This window comes from Perognathus longimembris, chromosome 21 (assembly GCF_023159225.1).
Source record: "Perognathus longimembris pacificus isolate PPM17 chromosome 21, ASM2315922v1, whole genome shotgun sequence".
Taxonomy (NCBI): Eukaryota; Metazoa; Chordata; class Mammalia; order Rodentia; family Heteromyidae; genus Perognathus; species Perognathus longimembris.
In genome coordinates, this window is record NC_063181.1 from 39569053 (window position 1) to 39590734 (window position 21682).

The 21682-nt window shown below is 38.7% G+C and overlaps 2 protein-coding genes across 2 annotated transcripts in view; both read right to left on the reverse strand.

Annotated features, from left to right (window-relative positions):
* The window catches only part of Wrn (WRN RecQ like helicase), a 132729-nt gene that overhangs the window by 72983 nt on the left and 38064 nt on the right, over window positions 1-21682 (reverse strand). Inside the window, exons 8-10 of the mRNA XM_048330945.1 lie at window positions 13549-13663; window positions 8114-8522; window positions 5164-5244 (exon numbers count right to left, since the gene is read on the reverse strand). Coding sequence (XP_048186902.1) covers window positions 5164-5244; window positions 8114-8522; window positions 13549-13663 — 605 coding nt within the window. The remainder of the gene's footprint in view (window positions 1-5163; window positions 5245-8113; window positions 8523-13548; window positions 13664-21682) is intronic.
* On the reverse strand, window positions 17735-20362 carry LOC125339692. The gene is made up of 2 exons (XM_048330944.1): window positions 18696-20362; window positions 17735-18635 (listed from the first exon to the last, which is right to left on the reverse strand). The coding sequence occupies exons 1-2, from the start codon at window positions 19315-19317 to the stop codon at window positions 18274-18276; spliced, it is 984 nt and encodes a 327-aa protein (XP_048186901.1). The 5' UTR covers window positions 19318-20362; the 3' UTR covers window positions 17735-18273.

The window sequence follows — 21682 nt, forward strand, 5'->3', positions numbered from 1 at the left end:
AATTCATAAGCCACAATGACAAAGAAAACACATCACAAAGAAACCTATGGGACACAGCTAAGGCAGTACTGAGGGGCAAGATCATTGCACTCAGTACCCACATTAAAAGAATGGAAGCAGAGCAGGTGAATACCCTCACGATAAAACTAAAACAACTGGAGAAACAAGAAATGACAGAATCTAAAACGACTAGGAGGGGAGAGATTACAAAGATTAAAGAAGAGATAAATCTGATTGAAAATAGAAAGACCATTCAACAAATAAATAAGACTAAAAGCTGGTTCTTTGAGAAAATAAACAAAATTGACAGACCCCTTGCAAGACTCACACAAAAAAGAAGAGAAGAGACTCATATTCGTAATCAGGGACTCCACAGGAAAAATTACAACAAGTACACACGATATTCAAACAATCATAAGGAGCTATTTCCAAAACCTCTACTCAACAAAAAACAATAATTTTACAGAAATGGATCAATTCTTAGAGAAGTACAAACTGCCCAAACTGAACCAAGAAGAAATAAATCAACTAAATAAACCAATAACTTACGGTGAGATACAGGAGGTAATCAAGAACCTCCCTACTAAGAAAAGCCCAGGCCCAGATGGATTCACCAATGAATTCTACAAAACCTTTAGTGAGGAGCTAATTCCAATACTCCTCAAACTCTTCCGCGAAATAGAAACGGAGGGAGAAATCCCGAACTCATTCTACGAAGCTAATATCATACTCATCCCCAAACCAGGCAAAGACCCAACAAAAAAAGAGAACTACAGACCAATATCACTAATGAACACAGATGCAAAGCTTCTCAATAAAATATTAGCTAACAGGATCCAGAAACTGATCAAGAATATCATACATCATGACCAAGTAGGCTTCATCCCTCAGTCACAAGGATGGTTCAACATCCGTAAATCAATCAATGTAATTCACCACATAAACAGAACTAAAATCAAGAATCACATTGTTATCTCAGTTGATGCCCAAAAAGCCTTCGACAAAATACAACATCCATACCTATTAAAAGCTTTGGAGAGAACAGGAATAGATGGAACATTCCTCAAAACAATAAAAGCCATATACAACAGACCAACTGCTAATATCATATTAAATGGAGAGAAACTTAAATCATTCCCCCTAAACACAGGAACAAGACAAGGATGCCCACTCTCCCCACTTCTGTTCAACATAGTACTGGAATCCCTAGCCATAGCAATAAGGCAAGAGGAGGACATCAAAGGGATCCACATCGGCAAGGAAGAAATCAAGTTATCCCTATTCGCAGACGACATGATCTTATATCTCAAGGACCCAAAAAACTCAGTACCCAAACTCCTACATCTAATAAACCAATTTGGCAAAGTAGCAGGATACAAAATCAATCCACAAAAGTCAGCAGCTTTTCTGTACACCAGCAATAGACAAACAGAAAAGGAAATTATGGAAACAATTCCATTTAGAGTAGCCAAAAAAAGAATAAAGTACCTAGGGATCAACTTAACCAAGGACGTGACGGACCTATTCAATGAAAACTACAAAAATCTAATAAGGGAAATCAAAGAAGACACAAGGAGATGGAAAGACCTCCCATGCTCATGGGTAGGCAGAATCAATATAGTGAAAATGGCCATATTGCCCAAATTGTTATACAAATTCAATGCAATACCTATCAAAATCCCAGCCACATTCTTCACTGAAATAGAGAAACCAATCCATAAATTCATATGGAACAGCAAAAAACTTAGAATAGCCAAAGCAATTCTAGGCAAAAAACATAGTGCAGGAGGTATCACCATACCAGACTTCAAGCTCTACTACAAGGCCATCATAACAAAAACAGCATGGTATTGGTATAAAAACAGATCGGAAGACCAGTGGATTAGAATTGAAGACCCAGAAATAAAACCGCACTCTTACAGCCAACTGATATTCGACAAAGGAGCTAAAGACATACAATGGAATAAACATAGCCTCTTCAACTACTGGTGCTGGGAGAACTGGGCAGCCATATGCAGAAAACTCAAAGTAGACCCAAGCCTATCACCATGCACCAAGATCAACTCAAAATGGATCAAGGACCTCAACATCAGACCTGAATCCTTGAAACTACTGAAGGACAGAGTAGGAAAGACACTAGAACTTATAGGCACAGGAAGGAACTTCCTGAATAGAGTCCCAGGGGCACAACAAATAGGGGAAAGACTCAACAAATGGGACTACTACAAATTAAAAAGTTTCTGCACAGCTAAGGTCATAGCCACCAAAATAGAAAGACAGCCAACGATATGGGAAAGGATATTTACCAGCACAGCAACAGACAAAGGCCTGATATCTGTCATCTACAGAGAACTCAAAAAACTAAGCCCCTCCAAGCCCAATAAACCTATTAGGAAATGGGCAAAAGAGCTAAAGAGAGACTTCACAAGAGAAGATATAAAAATGGCAAAGAAACACATGAGGAAATGCTCAACATCCCTGCTAGTAAAGGAAATGCAAATAAAAACAACCCTGAGATACCACCTCACCCCAGTTAGAATGGCCTATACTCTGAACTCAGGAAACAACAAATGCTGGAGGGGCTGTGGGGAAAGAGGAACCCTTCTCCATTGTTGGTGGGAGTGCAAATTAGTACAGCCACTTTGGAGAACAGTATGGAGGTTTCTCAAAAAGCTCAATATAGACCTACCCTATGACCCAGCCATACCACTCCTAGGCATCTATCCTAAACAGCAAAACCCAAGATATCAAAAGGACATTTGTACTTCCATGTTTATCGCAGCACAATTCACAATAGCCAAAATTTGGAAACAACCCAGATGCCCCTCCACAGATGAATGGATCCAAAAAATATGGTACTTATACACAATGGAATACTACATAGCGATTAGGAATGGTGAAATATTGTTATTCGCAGGGAAATGGTCAGAACTCGAACAAATAATGTTGAGTGAGACAAGCCTAGAACACAGAAAACAAAGGGGCATGATCTCCCTGATATATGACTGTTAACAAAGGGAGATGGAGAGACAGTAGAGACCAAGTCTGTGAACACTGTATATGTGCTTGATACATTGTATATTGCATATGGGTCTATCTGACCTAGACAAGGGATGGGAAAACAGGTTGTAAGATATCACAAGAAATGTACACACTGCCCTACTATGTAACTGCACCCTCTTTGCACAGCACCTTGTAAAAAAAAAATTTTATGTTCAATTAATAATAAAAAAAAATTTTTTTAAAAAAAGAGGGAGGGAGAGAGAGAGAAAGACAGAGACAGAGAAAGAGACAGAGAGAGAGAGAGAAGAGTTAAGGATGTAGTTTAGTAGTAGAATGATTTCTCTGCATGTATAATTACAAGTTTGATACCAAGCACTACAAAAAAAGGTTAAGATGGGCTAGGAACGTGGCTTAGTGGTAGAGTCATTGCCTAGCATGCATGAAGCCCTGAATTTGATTCCTCAGCACCACATAAACAGAAAAAGGTGGAAGTGGCACTGTGGCTCAAGTGCTAGAGCACTAGCCTTGAGCAAAAAGAAGCCAGAGACATTGCTCAGGCCAAAGTTCAAGCCCCAGGACTGGCAAAAAAAAAAAAAAAAAGGTTAACAATGGCAAAGAGGGTAATACTATCCAAAAAGAATTGTAGTCATTACCTGACTTATAAAATTGTAACCATTCTGTACACCACCTTTATAATAACAATAAAAAATAAAATAAAATAAAATAAAATAAAAAGAAATGTGTGTCTGGCCAGGTGTAGGTGGCTTACACCTGTAAGCCTAGCTACTCAGGAGGGCTGAGAGATCTGAGGATCTTAAGTACTGGTAGGAAAGTCGGTGAGACTCTTATCTCCAATTAACCACCAGAAAATCAGAAGTGGCACTGTGATTCAAGTGGTAGAGCACTAGCCTTGAGCTGAAGAGCTCAGGGACAGGGCCCAGGGCGAGAGTTCAAGCTTCACAAAGACGGGAGGGAGGGAGGGAGGGAGGGAGGGAGGGAGGGAGGGAGGGAAGGAAGGAAGGAAGGAAGGAAGGAAGGAAGGAAGGAAGGAAGGAAGGAAGGAAGGAAGGAAGGAGCGAGTGTGCTTTGGAAGTTGTCAAAAATAGAAACAAAATCAAATTTATGAAAGAAATAGTACACATGTGAAATAATAATTTGACTTGACAATATTTTATCCTCTAAATAAGGATAATGAATTTCTAAAATATTAGGTTATTATGAAATTGTTTATAAAAACTTTTACTAAGAAGTAACATGGAAGAATATTAAACTAAATGATCACTTTTCTCTTATCAAACCTTCCAATTAGTATTTTGACTTGAAAAGTTTATAAAGAAAGTATACTTACTTTAGGGGAAAAAGTGACTTTCTAATACTTTTCTACTGATTAATGTTCAGAGAACATTGCCAAAAAGGATTCTCTAATACAAGCATCAACATTGCCATCTGAGAGGTTTAATATATATATGCTTGCAGAAGTCCACACATTTCCTATAAATGCTCCACTTACATAGCATTAATCAGAAATCACCTAGAATTATATTTTAGCTTATGTTCATCAAACCCTTGACTGAGTATCAAGATTCTTTATGCAGCTATAAGCAATACCTTAAATAAAAATCCCAATGTTAACTCTGACTTTCAGAGACATTATAAAACCTTCCCAACATTACATGGCTAACAAATAGAGGGATTTAAATCTACATCTTAATTCATAATCTGCAATCTTAACTATCACTATAATTGCACAAAAAAAACTAGTACTATTTTCAACTTTCATAGTAAAACACAGTAGAGCTGAACAATTAAGAAGTTATACAGAATCAATATTTAAAAGCCACAATAAGTAACTAGAGGTGTGGCTCAAGTGATAGAGCACTATTTATTGTTCGTCAAGGGATATGAACTCGGGGTCTGTTTGGGCCCTGTCCCTGAACTAATTTGACAAAAGGCAATCATATACAATATGTATTTAAAAATTAGCATACTATTTCCATAACAGACAAAATAAAGTGAAATAAACTGGGAATCATTAACTCAACCACTAAATAATTAGTATCAATTTCACTGAAATAGGACCTGGTTGAAAGTAAGGTTATACTGTAACAAAGTATCCTTTAGGAAGAACTTGAAGTAACTTTTCTATGATTTTCAACATACCTTCAGCATCTCCATTTCTAAATCTTCATCACTCTCAATTATATACGATGAATCGTGTTCATTACTGTTGACTGATGAGTGCTTTTCAAAAAAGTATTTCAAACATTAGTTTTCAGTGTGATTGTTCCTATACCCTCATTTCTACAAAATTAAGTATAATTAATTTTACAACCTCTTTGCCACAAAATAAAGTTCCTATACACTAAATATCTCTAGACAACTTCCTCTTCCTGGCAGGAGGCATATTTGTATGTTCATATCAAAGGTACATACAAAAAAAGATATGAAGAAAACAAATTGACATAGAATCAAATAGGATATTTTAGAGAAAAATGATATAAAGACTTGAAATAAAATCTACACTGAAGTGAAAAGTTCATCTATGGTTTGACAGAGTCAAAAATTTATCTCCCAAACTTTTTGAGTATACCAAGCAACCTTTTCAGAATGTAGAGAAACTCTGCAAAATCAAGGACAACTGTTGAAAAATCAAGAACACTGATTGAAAAATAAGAAAAAAGGATTACTTATAATATTAAATAAATCAGTGTTTTGCAAAGAACCCTGAGATACTTTTGGGAAAATGCCAGTTTATTTGCTTAGTCTACTGCTGGAATTTGGTTATAAGGACTCTACACTATCTTGGTAATCACTAAAAAAGCAAGTGCCCCACAAAATAGGAATTCATACAATGGACACCCACATTAGAAACAGAAAGAAGAGCCCTAAAATGTTTGCTATTGAAATGAGAAAGGCCTTAGTTAAAATGCAAAATATGCAACAGATCTTGTGAAAAGATTTTCATTACAAAAGTCCTCATTTTTAAAGTCTTCAATTAAAAAGGAAATTATGCTAATAATCATTAGAGAATAAAAATGACAAACACTGGTGTATGAAATCATGATCATGTTGTAGTATATAAAAAGTCTTAAATATAATAAGAATTTTTTTGGAAAATTAAGGAGTTACACAGATAGCAGCAAAATATGGTTTAACTTTTTTGTTATCTTTAGTTGCATAAAGGGGGGTTACAAAGATGGTGTTTTTTAAAAGGGGAACCTGAGTCACAAATGGTAGAATGAGAATGCTTGTTGTCGTGGTACTAGGGTTTGAATTCAGCCTTAGCTGGCACTGTAGCACTTAACTACATCTGCAACGCTTTGTAGGTTTTCAATTGCAACTAGGACTCATGTTTCTTCCTCAGCCTAGGCTAGACTGTGATCCTCCTATTTACACATCCCACATGGTTGGGATGACAGGCACATACCATGACACTTAATTACAGCAGTAGAAACGGGGTTTCTTATTTTGCTTGGGCTGGCCTCAAACTCAATCAGCCTCCTGAGTGGCTGGAATTACAGATGTGAGATTATCTTAGTACAATTTTAGAACACGATGCACTTACAGATTCAAAAATCTAAAATAGGGGCTGGGGATATGGCCTAGTGGCAAGAGTGCTTGCCTCATATACATGAGGCCCTGGGTTCGATTCCCCAGCACCACATATACAGAAAACGGCCAGAAGGGGCGCTGTGGCTCAAGTGGCAGAGTGCTAGCCTTGAGCAAAAAGAAGCCAGGGACAGTGCTCAGGCCCTGAGTCCAAGGACCAGGACTGGCCAAAAAAAAAAAAATCTAAAATAGTGCAAATAGAGAATTTCTCCAATAGTCAAGGCGTTCTCTTCCAAAAGGAAGATAAATACTCTTATTAAGTGATATCAAAATATAAAACCTTAATTGTAAAAGATATGTTTCTTGGAATTTTAATTATATCTAATTCCAAGAAATGTGACCCTCAGATCTCAGCCTCTTCAGTAGGCAGGACAAGTGTGAGCCACTACTGCAGGGCAAAAATGGGCATCTTAAGTAATTTGTATGCTAATGAAAAAAAAATGAAGAAACAAGAAGTCTTTAAAAGTACATGACAGTAAAGACAACTGCTGAGTTCAAGCCCTGGGACAAGCACTGCAAAAAATAACCCACAAAAACAGTTTTACCCAGACAAAGTGGCTCAGCCCTATAATCCTAGATAACTTGGAGAAACAAATCAAGACAGACTGGGGGCGGGGGGGGGGGGTGTGATTGCAGCCAGTCACCCCTGGCTCACACCTGTAATCCTAGCCAGTTGGGAGGCTGAAAACGGAAGAACTGAAGTGGTGTGAGCAAGAGCAGAAAAGTTCACAAGACCCACACACAGTGGCTTGTGCCTGTCATCCTCAACTACACTGAAGGGGGAAGTGTGAGGAGACTGGATGCCAGGCCAGGAAAACTGGCTCTTACCTGTGAACCAAGAGACACATGAAACAAAAAAATGGAGGTAGGAGCCCAGGCGCATACCCAGGAGAAAAGCAAAACCCTACCCTAAAAACAGCCAGTGAATACAGGGCTAGAAGGCGGGCTCAGCAGTATTCGACTGGCTAATAAAAAGTGCTGAGTTCAAAGCCTAGTATGGTAAAGAAACAATCACACATTCATTAAAAACACTTCATACTAGCAACAAAGACATTTTCTTGAGGAAATTAAAAATTACCCCCAAAGAATCAGGTTTAAAAGAGCAACCAGGTACATAAAGAATCCATAAAAAGAAGTGGTATTATGTAAAAGGGATAGAAATACTAAAATGACTAAAATAAAAGTAAAACAGTGTTTATTGACACTATAAAATCTTTCTACTAGACAATGCATTTATTATATTAAGTCTGAAGCAACAAACCCTGGCTCACAAGCTAGTCAGCCCTCTATCATTGTAGGTAAAATTTGTAACTAAGACAGAAAGCACATCTGTTCACATCTGTCTCTGGCTACTTCGACAATACCATGCAGAAACTGAAGTTGCCACTGACACTGATTATTTCTCATAAATCCTAAACTATTTACGAGGTACACTTTTACAGAACAAAGTCAGCCAAGTCCTACTAAAGCAAAGAAAAAGTGTTTCCACTTTATTCAATACCTCAGTGCACTGCTGGGAAATATCACTCATAGTTTGTTTCTCGTCCAGCTGTTCCATAATTTGAAGTTCATGCTCTGTAACATCTAATGACATTAGGCATGTTCTTTGCATGTTTTCTTTCAACTTATCATCTTTAAATCCATCTTCCAACACTTCTTCTTTCACTTTAACAAGTCCACCATGTTTAACTAAATCATCCAGTGATGTGTCCTGTTTCTCATCTTCATCTTCAGTAAGAATTGTATTTTTTCTAATTTCTTTCTGTTGTTGTGTACCAACAGTTGAATCCTCCACCAATAAGTTAAAAGGACTACTGGGCCTCACTTCAGTGGTGGTTTTTGTAGGACCAAATAGAATCTTCCTCAGTGTACACAGACTCTCTGAAATATTCTTCAATAAAACAGAAACCCTTAAAAAATTAAGAAAGATTATTCAACTTCATTTGGTTTAAACCAGGATAACTTTTACACCATTTTCCTGTATAAAATTTTCTAAACTACTTTCTACTTAAAGGACTACAGATAAGGTAGATCTTCAGTCCCTAATGCCTATCTATGATTATAGCTAGTAGGCTTCTAATACAACTCTATACTTCTGCATTCAACGGCTATTTGTTCATTAAGAGTTGGCAGTGTTTGATTCCAAATTTGCTAATGCCAGCTATGCCTTTTTATAGGCAATTAATTTAATTCAATGGGAATTAAGTCAATGATTCACAAAAAGGAAAAATTATTTCATTAAATTCTGGGTCAAACATAAAAAGAAACCTAACAAATTTCTTTTAAAAATGTTTATTTAGGGCTGGGGATATGGCCTAGTGGCAAAAGTGCCTGCCTCGTATACATGAGGCCCTGGGTTCGATTCCCCAGCACCACATATACAGAAAATGGCCAGAAGTGGCGCTGTGGCTCAAGTGGCAGAGTGCTAGCCTTGAGCAAAAAGAAGCCAGGGACAGTGCTCAGGCCCTGAGTCCAAGCCCCAGGACTGGCCAAAAAAAAAAAAAAAAAATGTTTATTTAACTACATTCAAAATAACTGTAAACGTCTAGAAGAAAAATAAAAATTTCAAGGACTCTACACTGACATTACTTGACTATTTTAAATATTCACTCCATCTTAAAAAAATGCAATTCAAAATAGTAGGTGACATATTTCAGATTTTTTCAACTCCCTGATCAATTGAAAATTTAACACAAGTTTTAATGCTATTTTTAATGGTACTATTTTACATCTTCAAAATCTCAAAATATGAACTCATATTTTTAAACAAAAAAGAAAGCTTCCTATTTATTAGGTAAATATAAGAGTGAGAAAACATGGATACAATGTATAAGCAAAGATATGAACTGAATTTAACATAATTATAGTTGCTGGTGTATGTAACAATTTTAACTAAGAAGCTTTAAGTGGATATATATTATCACCAAATCTTATAAATTGTAATGGAAAAACCATTGTTTGGATAAAATGAGGCACATTATCTGTTTCTTATTGGTGAATGTCACTAAATTAATTTTTAGGTATTTCCTAGAAGTAGAAATATAGAAGAGTAAGGAATTACATGGTAACAAAAAGTATCTTGAGCAGAAAAACATGTTTTACTATATAATTATTGCTTTTCTTTATGTCTTCTGATTTTTCACTATTTAAAACCAATTATAAAATCTGACATGCCTTTTATTAAAGTTTTGTATTAAAAATTCAAAATAACTTGGTCTTTCAAAGAATAAATTAACAAAGTGCTGAACTGCTTCAGCACTAAAATTTGCACCATTAGTAGCACTCAAAGCTGAGCTCAAGGAGAAGATAGCAAAGTCTGTATTCACCATTAGCACAAAATCAAGAACAAAATTAAATGCCACGACTAAAAACAAGCCATTTTTAACATCCCAAGGCTTTATATATCTTTTATGTTTTGAGATGAAGAAACGTCTCACTATGTAGCCCAAAATAGTCTCAGACTTGCAATCCTTCTAATCTCATCCTCCCACGTCTAGTGTGCCAGACTATAAATCTTAAAAAAGTATTTAGTTGTACAAAGCACTTCATATATAAGAACTATATGTAATGTTGTAGGAAGGTATGTGATATCGTTTAAACTAAGTAACCAAGGAATGCTGTAATGTATAAACATCAGACTAGGATATGCTCAATTTAAGAAGACTGTTTACCAAAGGCTGTCTTAAACTCTTTACTAACACATTATGTACTTTTCCTCTCTTCTTAGGGTAGCTATTATACACACATACACACACACACACACACACACACACACATACACACACCACACATATGTTGCTTCAACAGTCACCAGAATGTCAAGTACATAACAACAATACAATAAATAACCAAATAAATTATGAATACTAAATAACAGCAATAGTTTGTGTTCACTGAGGAATAAAATATTACCTTCTTAAAAAAAAATCTTCAAACTGTTCCTATTTTAAGTCATTGGTTCTACCTTTTGACCACTCCACAGACTGGAGATAGTGTCTAAATCATATCATTCTCATTCAAACTACAAGCACAAGCTTATCAAAATATACATATGAAGGAAAGTTACTTTGAATGTCTCCGTATGTACTACACCGGAAGTGCAGAAAGTGAGCATAAAAAAAAATGCATGAGGGACCTGGAGTTTGGCCAAGTAGTAGAGTGTTTGCCTAGCATGCATGACACCCTGGGTTCGAGTCCTCCATACCACAAATACAGACAAGGCTGGAAGTGGTGCTGTGGCTCAAGTGGTAGAGTGCTAGACCTAAACAAAAAGAGCTCAAGCCCAGGCCCTGAGTTCAAGCCCCACGACCAACAACAACAAAAAATAAAACACATGATTATTTTAGGAAATTTGATAGCTGAGTTTTTTTTGTTCCCTCTTAGTTCTTAGTTACAATATTAAATAAATCAGGTTTTACTATACGTATATGTGTACAACAAAACAGAAAGAGCTGGGCGCTAGTGGGCGGTGGCCTCTAATTCTAGCACCCAAGGAGACTGAGATCTGAAGATTGTTATTTGAAAACAGCCCAGAGACCATTGTCTCCAATTAAGTAGCCTACAGCCAAAAGTAGAGGTGTGGCTCAAGTACCAGAGCACCAACTGGCAAGGGAAGTGAAACAAAACCAAGAGGTCCCAAGTTCAAGCCCTCAGGACCAACACACGTGTACGCACACACACACACAAAAACAGGGTAAGAAATTTGACAACTTTTTATCATTACTTCACATTCATAAATTTTAAGAAAACGTTTAGTTGATGTTATGAAGCAAAGTACAAAGTATATTTAATATACACAAAATACATTTACAAAGTTTGGAGATACATATAAATTATATGAAAGAGGATTGTTCTAATTATTTTTTTTCCTATGGAACTAAGGATTAACCTCGGGGCCTTACACTTGCTCTATCAGTTAAGCAATGTCTCCAGAGCTCTATACCACATTTATTTTTTCTATACCACACTGAAATAAATGTGCCATTACTGAGGTTTGAACTCAAACTTCAAATTCTTGCATAGCTTTTCACTTCAGGCTGGAACTCTGCCACTTAAACCACACCACCACTTCCGGCCGTTTGCTGCATAAGAGTATGTCAGATTTATCTGCACAGGCTGGCTTCAGATCTCAAGTCTCCTGAAAACGTAGCCCCCAGTGCTAGGCCACATAGTCAAATTTACCCATCAAAATCTATCACAAATCTATCACTAATAGAAAAAAGAATGCAGTAACAATGTATTTAAAATTCCAACTGCCTCACATTTCTACAAAACTACAGAGCTACTTGCAGTTCTGCATTGTTTGAAAACATTCCTATTTTAAAAGAGTTAACAAAGTAGTCATTCAGTAAATAATAACACAGCAAGGTCTAGTTCCAAAAATAAGTTAACTATACAATACCTTTGGTTTAAGGTCTATATATTTATATGGAATATCTGCTCAAAATATCCCAGTGCTAGGGGCTGGGAATATGGCTTGGTGGTAGAGTGCTTGCCTAGCATGCACAAACCCTTAGGTTCACTTCCTCAGCACTACATAAACAGAAAAAGCCACAAGTGGCCCAGTGGTAGAGTGTTAGCTTTGAGCAAGAAGAAGCCATGGGGCTGGGGATATAGCCTAGTGGCAAGAGTGCCTGCCTCGGATACACGAGGCCCTAGGTTCGATTCCCCAGCACCACATATACAGAAAATGGCCAGAAGCGGCGCTGTGGCTCAAGTGGCAGAGTGCTAGCCTTGAGCGGGAAGAAGCCAGGGACAGTGCTCAGGCCCTGAGTCCAAGGCCCAGGACTGGCCAAAAAAAAAAAAAGAAGAAGCCATGGTCACTGCTCAGGCCTTGAGTTCAAGCCCTAGGACTGGCAAAATAAATAAATAAATAAATCCCACTGCTGTAACTATAAAAGTCTTAAGTGTTACCTGGTGCTTTTGCTTTATAAGTCTAAGGTTTGAGTTCCATTTGTTCTATTGTAGTAAACATGTTTTTAACCAGCTAAGATTCTTACGTAGCCAAAAGCAATAAAGCTACTAACTATGAAGACTGTCTTCATTTGTGGAAAGTGATCAAATTACAAATATAATTAAATACATTATAAACAGAAAAAATCTGGAATATTTTATTGTACATGTGTGCCAGTCCTGGGGCTTGACCTCAGAGCCTACGAGCTGTCCCTTTTTACTCAAGGGTACTGATGTACCATGGACTTTCCTGCCTGGGCAGGCTTTGAATGATAAGTCTCAGATCTCAGCCTCCTGAGAAGCTAGGATTACAGGCATAAGCCATCAGTATCTAGCGTTATATATTTTCTTTAATGTATACTTATTTTGCTTAGCTAAAAATTACAATATACATTTTCAAAAATATCACTTGCATATCCTATAAAATTAAGAAAATTGAGGGGAGGGGGTAGGGATTGAGTTGGGAGAGATCAGGGAGAATGATAAGAGTGACAAAGGGGTGACTGTATTCAAAAACTGATTTGTTGAATGGTAACTCCTTTGTACAATTACTTAAAGACAGTAAGATAAATTTAAATATATATAATCTCATTGGACAAGGAAAGACTCATCTGTAACCTCAGAAACCTGAACCATCTGACAAACAAACTAAAAGCAAAAGACTAGGACATGGCTCAAAGGGCCAGTCAAGATCCCAATTTCAAGCCCCAGCACCATCCCAATAAATAAATAAATAAATAAATAAATAAATAAATCTGTTTCCTTAAAAAAAAAAGAAAGTACAAAATAGACCAAAAAACAAAAAGGTTTAGAATCTAGATACGCAATTTTAACTTGAAAGGTATTTCTCAAGCTATTCACTAGTTTGAGTATATGTATTAAAGCAAGTTTGTGAGTCTGTCCTGAGGAAGAGTCAACTCTTCATGCACAAGAATGAGAGTAATAGAATTGTAAAAAAGAAAAACAAAAAACATAATATTTAACCTCTCTGGATTTTCTAATTTTCTGCAAGTGTCAGGAAAATGATTAGCCAGATCCATCGCTTCTTCAGAGATTGAAGTCAACTGTTTCTTCATTTCAATAGGTAGGATTTTCTCCTCTGGAGGGGAGTGGGAAAATCAGTATTAATTTTCAATCTACAAAGCAATTTTTCAGTCATTTCATTAAATAGTATTACAGCTCAGGTTTTCATTATCTTTCCGTAAATGAATTTTTTTAAGTCTTCTTTATTTAATCCCCAAACCACTTTTTCTGCTTATAGTTTAGAAAAAGTTATGAATAAAAACCCAGTTGTAACTGACCAAGGCAATGAAGCAATGAAAATCTAGCACTTTCTCCCATTGATTACCTCATAAACCAATACAAATACAAGCTGCTACCTAAACTGTTTTAGTAAATCCAACCTCACAAAACTCTTACTCATTGCCCTCATGTGTGTTTTTATGTGTGTGTGTGTGTGTTTTTGTTTTTTTGGGTTTTTTTTTGGCCAGTCCTGGGGCCTGGACTCAGGGCCTGAGCACTGTCCCTGGCTTCTTTTTTGCTCAAGGCTAGCACTCTGCCACTTGAGCCACAGCGCCACTTCTGGCCATTTTCTGTATATGTGGTGCTGGGGAATCGAACCCAGGGCCTCATGTATATGAGGCAGGCACTCTTGCCACTAGGCCATATCCCCAGCCCCTCATTGCCCTCATAAAAGGAAAAGTAAAATAAAATGTAAGTCTTTCTAATCAGACTATCTTCTAAATTCTCAATTTTATTTTAATTGATATCTGTTCCATCAACAGCACAAAACCGCTTTCCTTTCCCAAACCTTTTGATTTCTTCAACATTTCTCTTATTCAAAATGACCAGCTCCTCTGAAACATAACAGAGGACCATCTAGTATTTTCTTTTTCCTGGTTTGCCATTATCTTAAAATTATTTTAACTTACTGAAGACTTTAGAGCCCAGTTTATTGTCTACCTCTCCATTGAAATTCCTGTTTCTCTCCTTGGCAATTTCAAACTGTGCCCTTTTTGTTTCTTGTCTTCTCCCATTTCAAACAATCTTTTCCTAACCTAAGTCATTCATTCCCATAATCATATCCTTAGCATTGTAAATGCCAAATAAAACCATTTTGAAATTTCTTTTTTTTTAAGGGACCAAAGATTTAGAAATTTCAATTATAAAGATTCTACACTCTAAGTACATTCATACTTCTCACTTTAATAAAAATCTCAAATGACTCATTAGAACTACTAATTCTATAGCTCATATTTTCCCATAAGACAACCATGTTATACCTTTACCATTCTCTTTGAGCCTCCAGTAACCATGGGGCAACAGCTTCACTGCTAGTTCACTCCGAAAATAGGAATAATTACAAAAGAACTACCTCATCTCCCTACCTGCTAAGCTGTATTTACATCCCCAGTTACAGCAAAATTACAAAAGTTGCCCATACATACTGTCTCAATTTCCTCTTAAACCAACTATGCTTGTCACCTGTCTTCAGAGCACAGCAGGTTCTTGGTGTCACCAGGAAAAAAAAAAAAAAGAATTCACAGGCAGACACACAGAGAAATTTTAACAAAGCAAGGTTTATTGAAGCAAAAATCAAAGTACACTCTCAAGACAGGATGAGTAAAGACCACCAGACGAAGATGCCAAGTATATCTAGCTCTCAGAATGGGAAAACCAGAAGTGGTAATTTTATGTACATAATTATGGGGTCTTCCTAAGAAACAGGAGGGCTTTTCCAGGATTGGGAGAACCAAGAGTAGCTTTACCTAACAATGTCCTCAGGATAAGGCTGGTAATTTGAAGGAAAGTATACGCATCAAACTGCAACTTCAATGAAATTGAGATAAAGCTTCTAGGTAACCTTTATTCTCTAGGACTGGGAGAAATACCAGCTGGAGGCCCTTCACTGTTGTACCAAAAAGTGGATCAACGGGCTGGGGATATAGCCTAGTGGCAAGAGTGCCTGCCTCGGATACACGAGGCCCTAGGTTCGATTCCCCAGCACCACATATACAGAAAACGGCCAGAAGCGGCGCTGTGGCTCAAGTGGCAGAGTGCTAGCCTTGAGCAAAAAGAAGCCAGGGACAGTGCTCAGGCCCTGAGTCCAAGGCCCAGGACTGGCCAAAAAAAAAAAAAAAAAAAAAAAAGTGGATCAACCAAAGCCTCAGGATTTCATGTGAATCAACAGGTCTGGCAAAATGTACCCAGAAATTTTACAGTGCCTGATCTATATATACCCTTCCATCATCATCACTATTATTATTATTATTATTATTATTATTATTATTATTATTCCCTTTCTACTGGCCTGTTCCCTCAAGGAACATGGACCTTATGAGCTCATAAGGGAAGGAAGGGATGAAGGTCTCTTCTTCTGTAGTTTGTTCATGCTGAAAATGGGCATGGACCCTACCTACAGGGCCCATTTTCCTTTGTTAACTAACTGGGTAAAAGGAAGCCAGCTGGAGAGTAAAAGTGGTGACAACTTAGTCCAAAAGACTATGACTTGATGTCTGTTCCTCTGGAGGAAGTGGCTGAAATGCTTGAAGGACAATTAACTGCAAGTGGGGCCCTTTAAACCTGGAAAATATGAAAAAAGTTAAGCACTTTAAAATGATAGGGCGAAATGCCCATGCTGTGAATAGCAAAGGTGTTTCCAAAACTGGAAAGGGCCATTAAGGCTGTTTGGAATAATCTCAGAGATGACCACCATCCCCCAGAGACCTGTTCCTTTAGACAAGCCACCTGACTTAGGACAACTTTTATATTATCTCAGACCATACCAGATTGGATGACATAGAAGCAGCAGTCTTTCTAGAGAAGAAAGCAAAGCACCATCCTGAGCTGTTGGGGTATATGTCTGGGGCCTGTTTAATTGAAGACAATTCCTACTCGTCTTCCAAAGTAAATAGGACCTCAGAAATATCCTGGTTGCTGAAGCTTAATTCCTTTGAGAGATTATAATATACCACTGCTGCTACTGAAACTGTTTCTGCCACATTCCAGCTATTTTCTCTGATGTGGCAATGAATGGTATTAAATACACAGCTCTGGTATGAAGTCAGGATGCCAAAAAGGGAAAAGAGAAGAGAAATAAAGCATCTTCTGGGATCAGAGTACCAAGAGAAAAAGAACAGGTCCCTGACCATGGAAGCTTGAGGATTAGACATTACTTCCACAGAGGGGAAAAAAAAATCCTTTGGTCACTGGTTTGTCAAATGTCAGCCTTTAGGGCTGGGGATATAGCCTAGTGGCAAGAGTGCCTGCCTCGGATACACGAGGCCCTAGGTTCGATTCCCCAGCACCACATATACAGAAAACGGCCAGAAGCGGCGCTGTGGCTCAAGTGGCAGAGTGCTAGCCTTGAGCAGGAAGAAGCCAGGGACAGTGCTCAGGCCCTGAGTCCAAGGCCCAGGACTGGCCAAAAAAAAAAAAAAATGTCAGCCTTTATAGTAAACACACGTTACTTCCATCACTATTTCTCTGATAAATAAAGAGAAATTGATAAATGGAATTTCTAACCATTGCTGTTAGAGAAGACAGGCATAGTTTTGTGGGAAGTGTGGTATTACATCCTCCCACTAGTTTACAGAGAAGTACCTCCTGGTAAGGATCCCAGAGCATTTGCCCTTTTATCCTTTTCCAATATGTGTATCCAATGTGTTTCTTATCCTTTTATGAAGCTATTCTCAACAGTAAATCAGGTAAGGTCTGGGTCTTGATAAATCTGGTCTGCTAAAATACATGTTTAAGGTAAGTTAATTGGTCAGGGATTTTAAGCCATCTCTGTTTCAAGTTCGATGAAATATTGTTTTTCTGTGAGGAAAAGATACTCCAGGGCTTAGAAACATTTGGGCAAGATCCACTGAACAGCACAACCAGGTCTAGAAGTATCCCATACTTAGTAACCTTAACTACTTCTTAAAAATCTTAGCAGAGGGGCTGAGACTATGGCCTAGTGGTAGAGTGCTTGCCTCGTATACATGAAGCCCTAGGTTCGATTCCTCTGCACTACATATACAGAAAAAGCCAGAAGTGGTGCTGTGGCTCAAGTAGTAGAGTGCTAGCCTTGAGCAAAAAGAAGCCAGGGACAGTGCTCAGACCCTGGACCCTCAGGACTGGCAAAAGAAAAAAAAAAAAACAAATCTTAGCAGAATAGGGGGCTAACAAAAAATCCCCCACAGACTTCTGGAAGTCTCTAGCCAGGGTAGGAGGTAGATGATCTGACATTAGGAGCTAGAGAACTAGAGGGAGATGATCATTTGACTTCCCAACAGGCAGGATAGGGCAACATAAAATATCACTGATCAGAGTAGGACTTGAGGACAGTGATCCATAATGAAAAAGCAGTATTGAAAGGTAGTTACTGGATTGACAGGAATCAGACAGGCTTACCAAAGATGTCCAGAATCACCCTACTGTCCTCCCCTCCAATGGGGATGGGTGTAGAGGGGGTTGTTCAGGGCCTTTGGCAACTTCAATCAGACATGGCAAACAACTCCCCTTAAGGGCTTGATCCCAACTCCCTTCGGAACTGTGGACAATCCTTCTTCCAGTGCCCCTTCAGTTTACAGATGGGGCATGGTGCTTTTGGCAGCTGTCGTCTTTGAGGACATTCTCGACTCCAATGTCCTGGTTGCTGGCAGTTGTAGCAAGCTCCTTTACCTGTTGCTTTCTGGGGGGCTCTAACTGGATAATCCAAAGATGTCAGGGCATTGTGAAGATCAGCCAAAAACTGTGCTGCCTTTGGATTTGTTTCCTTTCCCTAGCTCTCTGCCTCCTTTCCTCTACCCGGTCCCTATTGTTAAACACACAGAAAGCAATCTCCATCAATTTGTCGAGAGAGACTGAGTAGGTCTCAAACGCATCTTGAAGCTTTCTATGTATATCAGGGGCTGACTGGTAAATGAAATGTATACTTAGGAGTAAAGGGAAAAGTTCAGACTCTGGATCCACACTACTATACTTTCTAAGAGCTTCTGTAAGTCTCCTCTTAAAGAGGGCAGGGTTTTCATCCGGCCCCTGAATTACTTCTTTTATCTTGCTATAGTCAGCCCTTGTCTTGGCATCTCTCCCGGGCCCCCAAGTTACTACTTTTATCTTGCTATAGTCAGCCCTTGTCTTGGCATCTCTCCTCATGCCCTCCTGGAGATACTGGATCATCATTAATACCTGTGTGCTCCCTCTTTGCTTGGGCTCGTAGTTCCAGAGGGGGTCACAATTGGGTACCGCATATGCACCTAAGGGAAATGTGCCATTAATGGCATGTTGTTCATCAGCAAATTGTTGGGCAGCAACCCAAATATGGTGTTTTTCACCAGAAGAGCAACAATGAGAAAAAATTATGTCTAGATCTTCCCAGGTCCAATCAAAGGTGTCAAGTATATCCTGGAATTCCTGCATGAATCTACCTGGATCCTCAGAAAAGTTACCTAGTCTATCTTTGCATTGTGTAAGGTACTTCACTGAAAAGGGCACACGGACTTTAACAGTTCTGTTCCCTCTAGCGGCTAGCTCCTGGGGAGCATTCATTAAGGGGTTAGAAGTAAACTGTGCCAAAGGAAATGAGATGATCTCCTCAGGCAGGGCTGGGTGTTTCAGTTGGGAGTCGGTTTCCCCTTTGGGAAATGACTGATCCACCTTTGGGACAAACTGGGGAACTAAAGGGGGATCTGGATCTTTTCTATGCAGGTTTAGACACTTTTCAGCTGTAGAAGCACAATATATACTTGGCATATATCTTAATTCCATAAAGACCTGGACATATGGAATCTCAGGCCATTTCGCCTGACTCCTGCAAAAATAATCAAGTTTGAAGATGGTATCAAAATTTAGGCTTCCATTTTCAGGCCAAATTTCTCCATCTACTAATTTATATTGAGGCCAATCAACATTACAAAAATGGATTAGGGTGTTTCTTTTAAGAGAGTGTGTAGACAGATGCTTCTACCGGTTGAGAATGCAACCCAGAGGGGAGTCGGTCGGAATTGATTTGGAATCTCCTATGGTCTGTAAAAGATTGGGGGGGGGGGGGAGATAATAGAGGATTTACTGATTCCTCCTGGATAAAGCTCTGAAGGCAATGGAAGAAAGTCCAGTGTCATGAGGCCCCTTTTCTGCCTTATCTGTGTTATAATGGGAGAAAACAACAACAAAATCAGAGATAGCTGCGCTAGCGTCCCAACCTGGCAATGGCCAAGCTGTAAACGTTTCTCAAGTCTTCCAGAGCCAATTATTAACCCAGACACCACAGGGTAAAAAGTCCACTGCATCTGACATGCTTGATGACCCAAGATCTCACATGGCCCTAGAACTCTCACTAGAAGCTCATCTGTGACACCTGAAAACAAGTAGGGTCACTAGAGAAAGAATCTAACCAGTAACAGCTCTGCTCTGGTATCTTAATAGGCTTAGTTAGATCTCTTGAAATTTTAGTTGGTCCAACTCCCACATTTTTGTGCACGGTAGCAAGAGATCAAGTGATACAGATAAACCCATGAGAGTATGCTACTACTTCCTGATTCTTCTAGGAGCAAAGGATTGGGATATGCATAAATCAACAATTGTCCTACAGTGAAATATCTGACCACTTACTCCACTGCAAAAATGAGGTTTCTTCTATCATCAAGGAAAACAGTAGCAAAATAGGTAGGGTATCTTAAGATGAGGTAGGGTGAGAAAAGCTGAAGAACTAAGGAACAATTGGAACTGACGAAATCCTAACAGGTATAAGCTGCAAGGAGAGATCTGCACACATTGAATGCTCATGGAGACTTACAGGCAGGCTCACGCTGTGCTCCACCTCTCCTCTCATAATGTCTTTAAGCACCGAGCATCCTGGTGATATTTAATTGTTAGACTTGTGCCTGCAGTGTACATCAGTTTGGTTTCAATCTCACAAGAAAGCAACTGAGCTGGGGGAAGGGCAGGAGGAAATTTCAGTACTAAATTGACAAAACAAAACATTGGAAATTGGCCTGCCAGGTCCTTGGGGGAGACGATCACCTTGGTGGAAACTGTCAACTCCTCAAGTGGGTCCTGCCACTGTTGACAAAAGATGCCACCAGATCTGAGAGGTTCAACAATCTGTGATCCAGCAGATTCTTGGCCTTGCCAAAGAAAGAATTCAGGGGCAGATGTGCAGGAGTATTTTTTTAAAGCAAGATTTATTGAAGGAAAAGTGAGAATACACTCTCAAGACAGAATGAGAGTCAACAACCTGATCAAGCAGTCAAGTGTCTCTAACTCACCAGTCTTATTTTCATGGGTAGGGGAGAAATCAGATACATCCAATTTTTTATACATAACTATGAGGTCTTCCTAAGAAAAAAAGACAGCTGTTCCTCCCAGAAACCAGAGAGCAGAGTGGCTTTACATAATAAGGTAGCCAAAAAATCAAAATATGACTATAATGAGATATAGATGAACTCGCCAGTAGATCAAACTTTTAGCTCCGGGGCAAAGAACCAGCTAAAGATCATTAACTGTGGTACCAAACGGCAGCCTCCGAATTTTTTGGGAAGCAGCATGTTTGGTAAAATGTACCAAGATGAGCTGGGCGCTGGTGGCTCATGTCGTCCTAGCTACTCAGAAGACTGAGATCTGAGGATTGAGGTTCAAAGCCAGCCAGGGCAGGAAAGTTTTGTCTGTCCAATTAATGACCGAAAACCAGAAGTGGTGCTTTGGCTCAAGTGGTAGATAGAGTACAAGCCTTGAGCTGAAGAGCTCAGGGACAGCACGCAGGCCAAGTTCAAACATCATGGCCAGTAACAACAACCAAAAAAAATGTACCCAGATATAGAACTGCACCTGTTCCCTGGCTCCTCTTATCATTTCCTCTCTGTTTACCTACCCCATCTACTCTCCATGAATATAATAATAGCAAAGTTGTCTTTTAGGAAGATACTGCTGGCCTCCACATTATCAAACCTAAATCAGCATCTCACTCAAGTACTCAGAGATTAATAATTTCTGACAATGTTCTCTATTTCATTTTTTCCTTCTACTATGTTTTCTTCTGGTTTGGTTTTTGTTGTTGTTGTTGTTTTGTTTTGTTTTGTGTGGCAATGCTGGATTTGAATTCAGGGCACTGTCCACTAGACCTACACCAACAGTT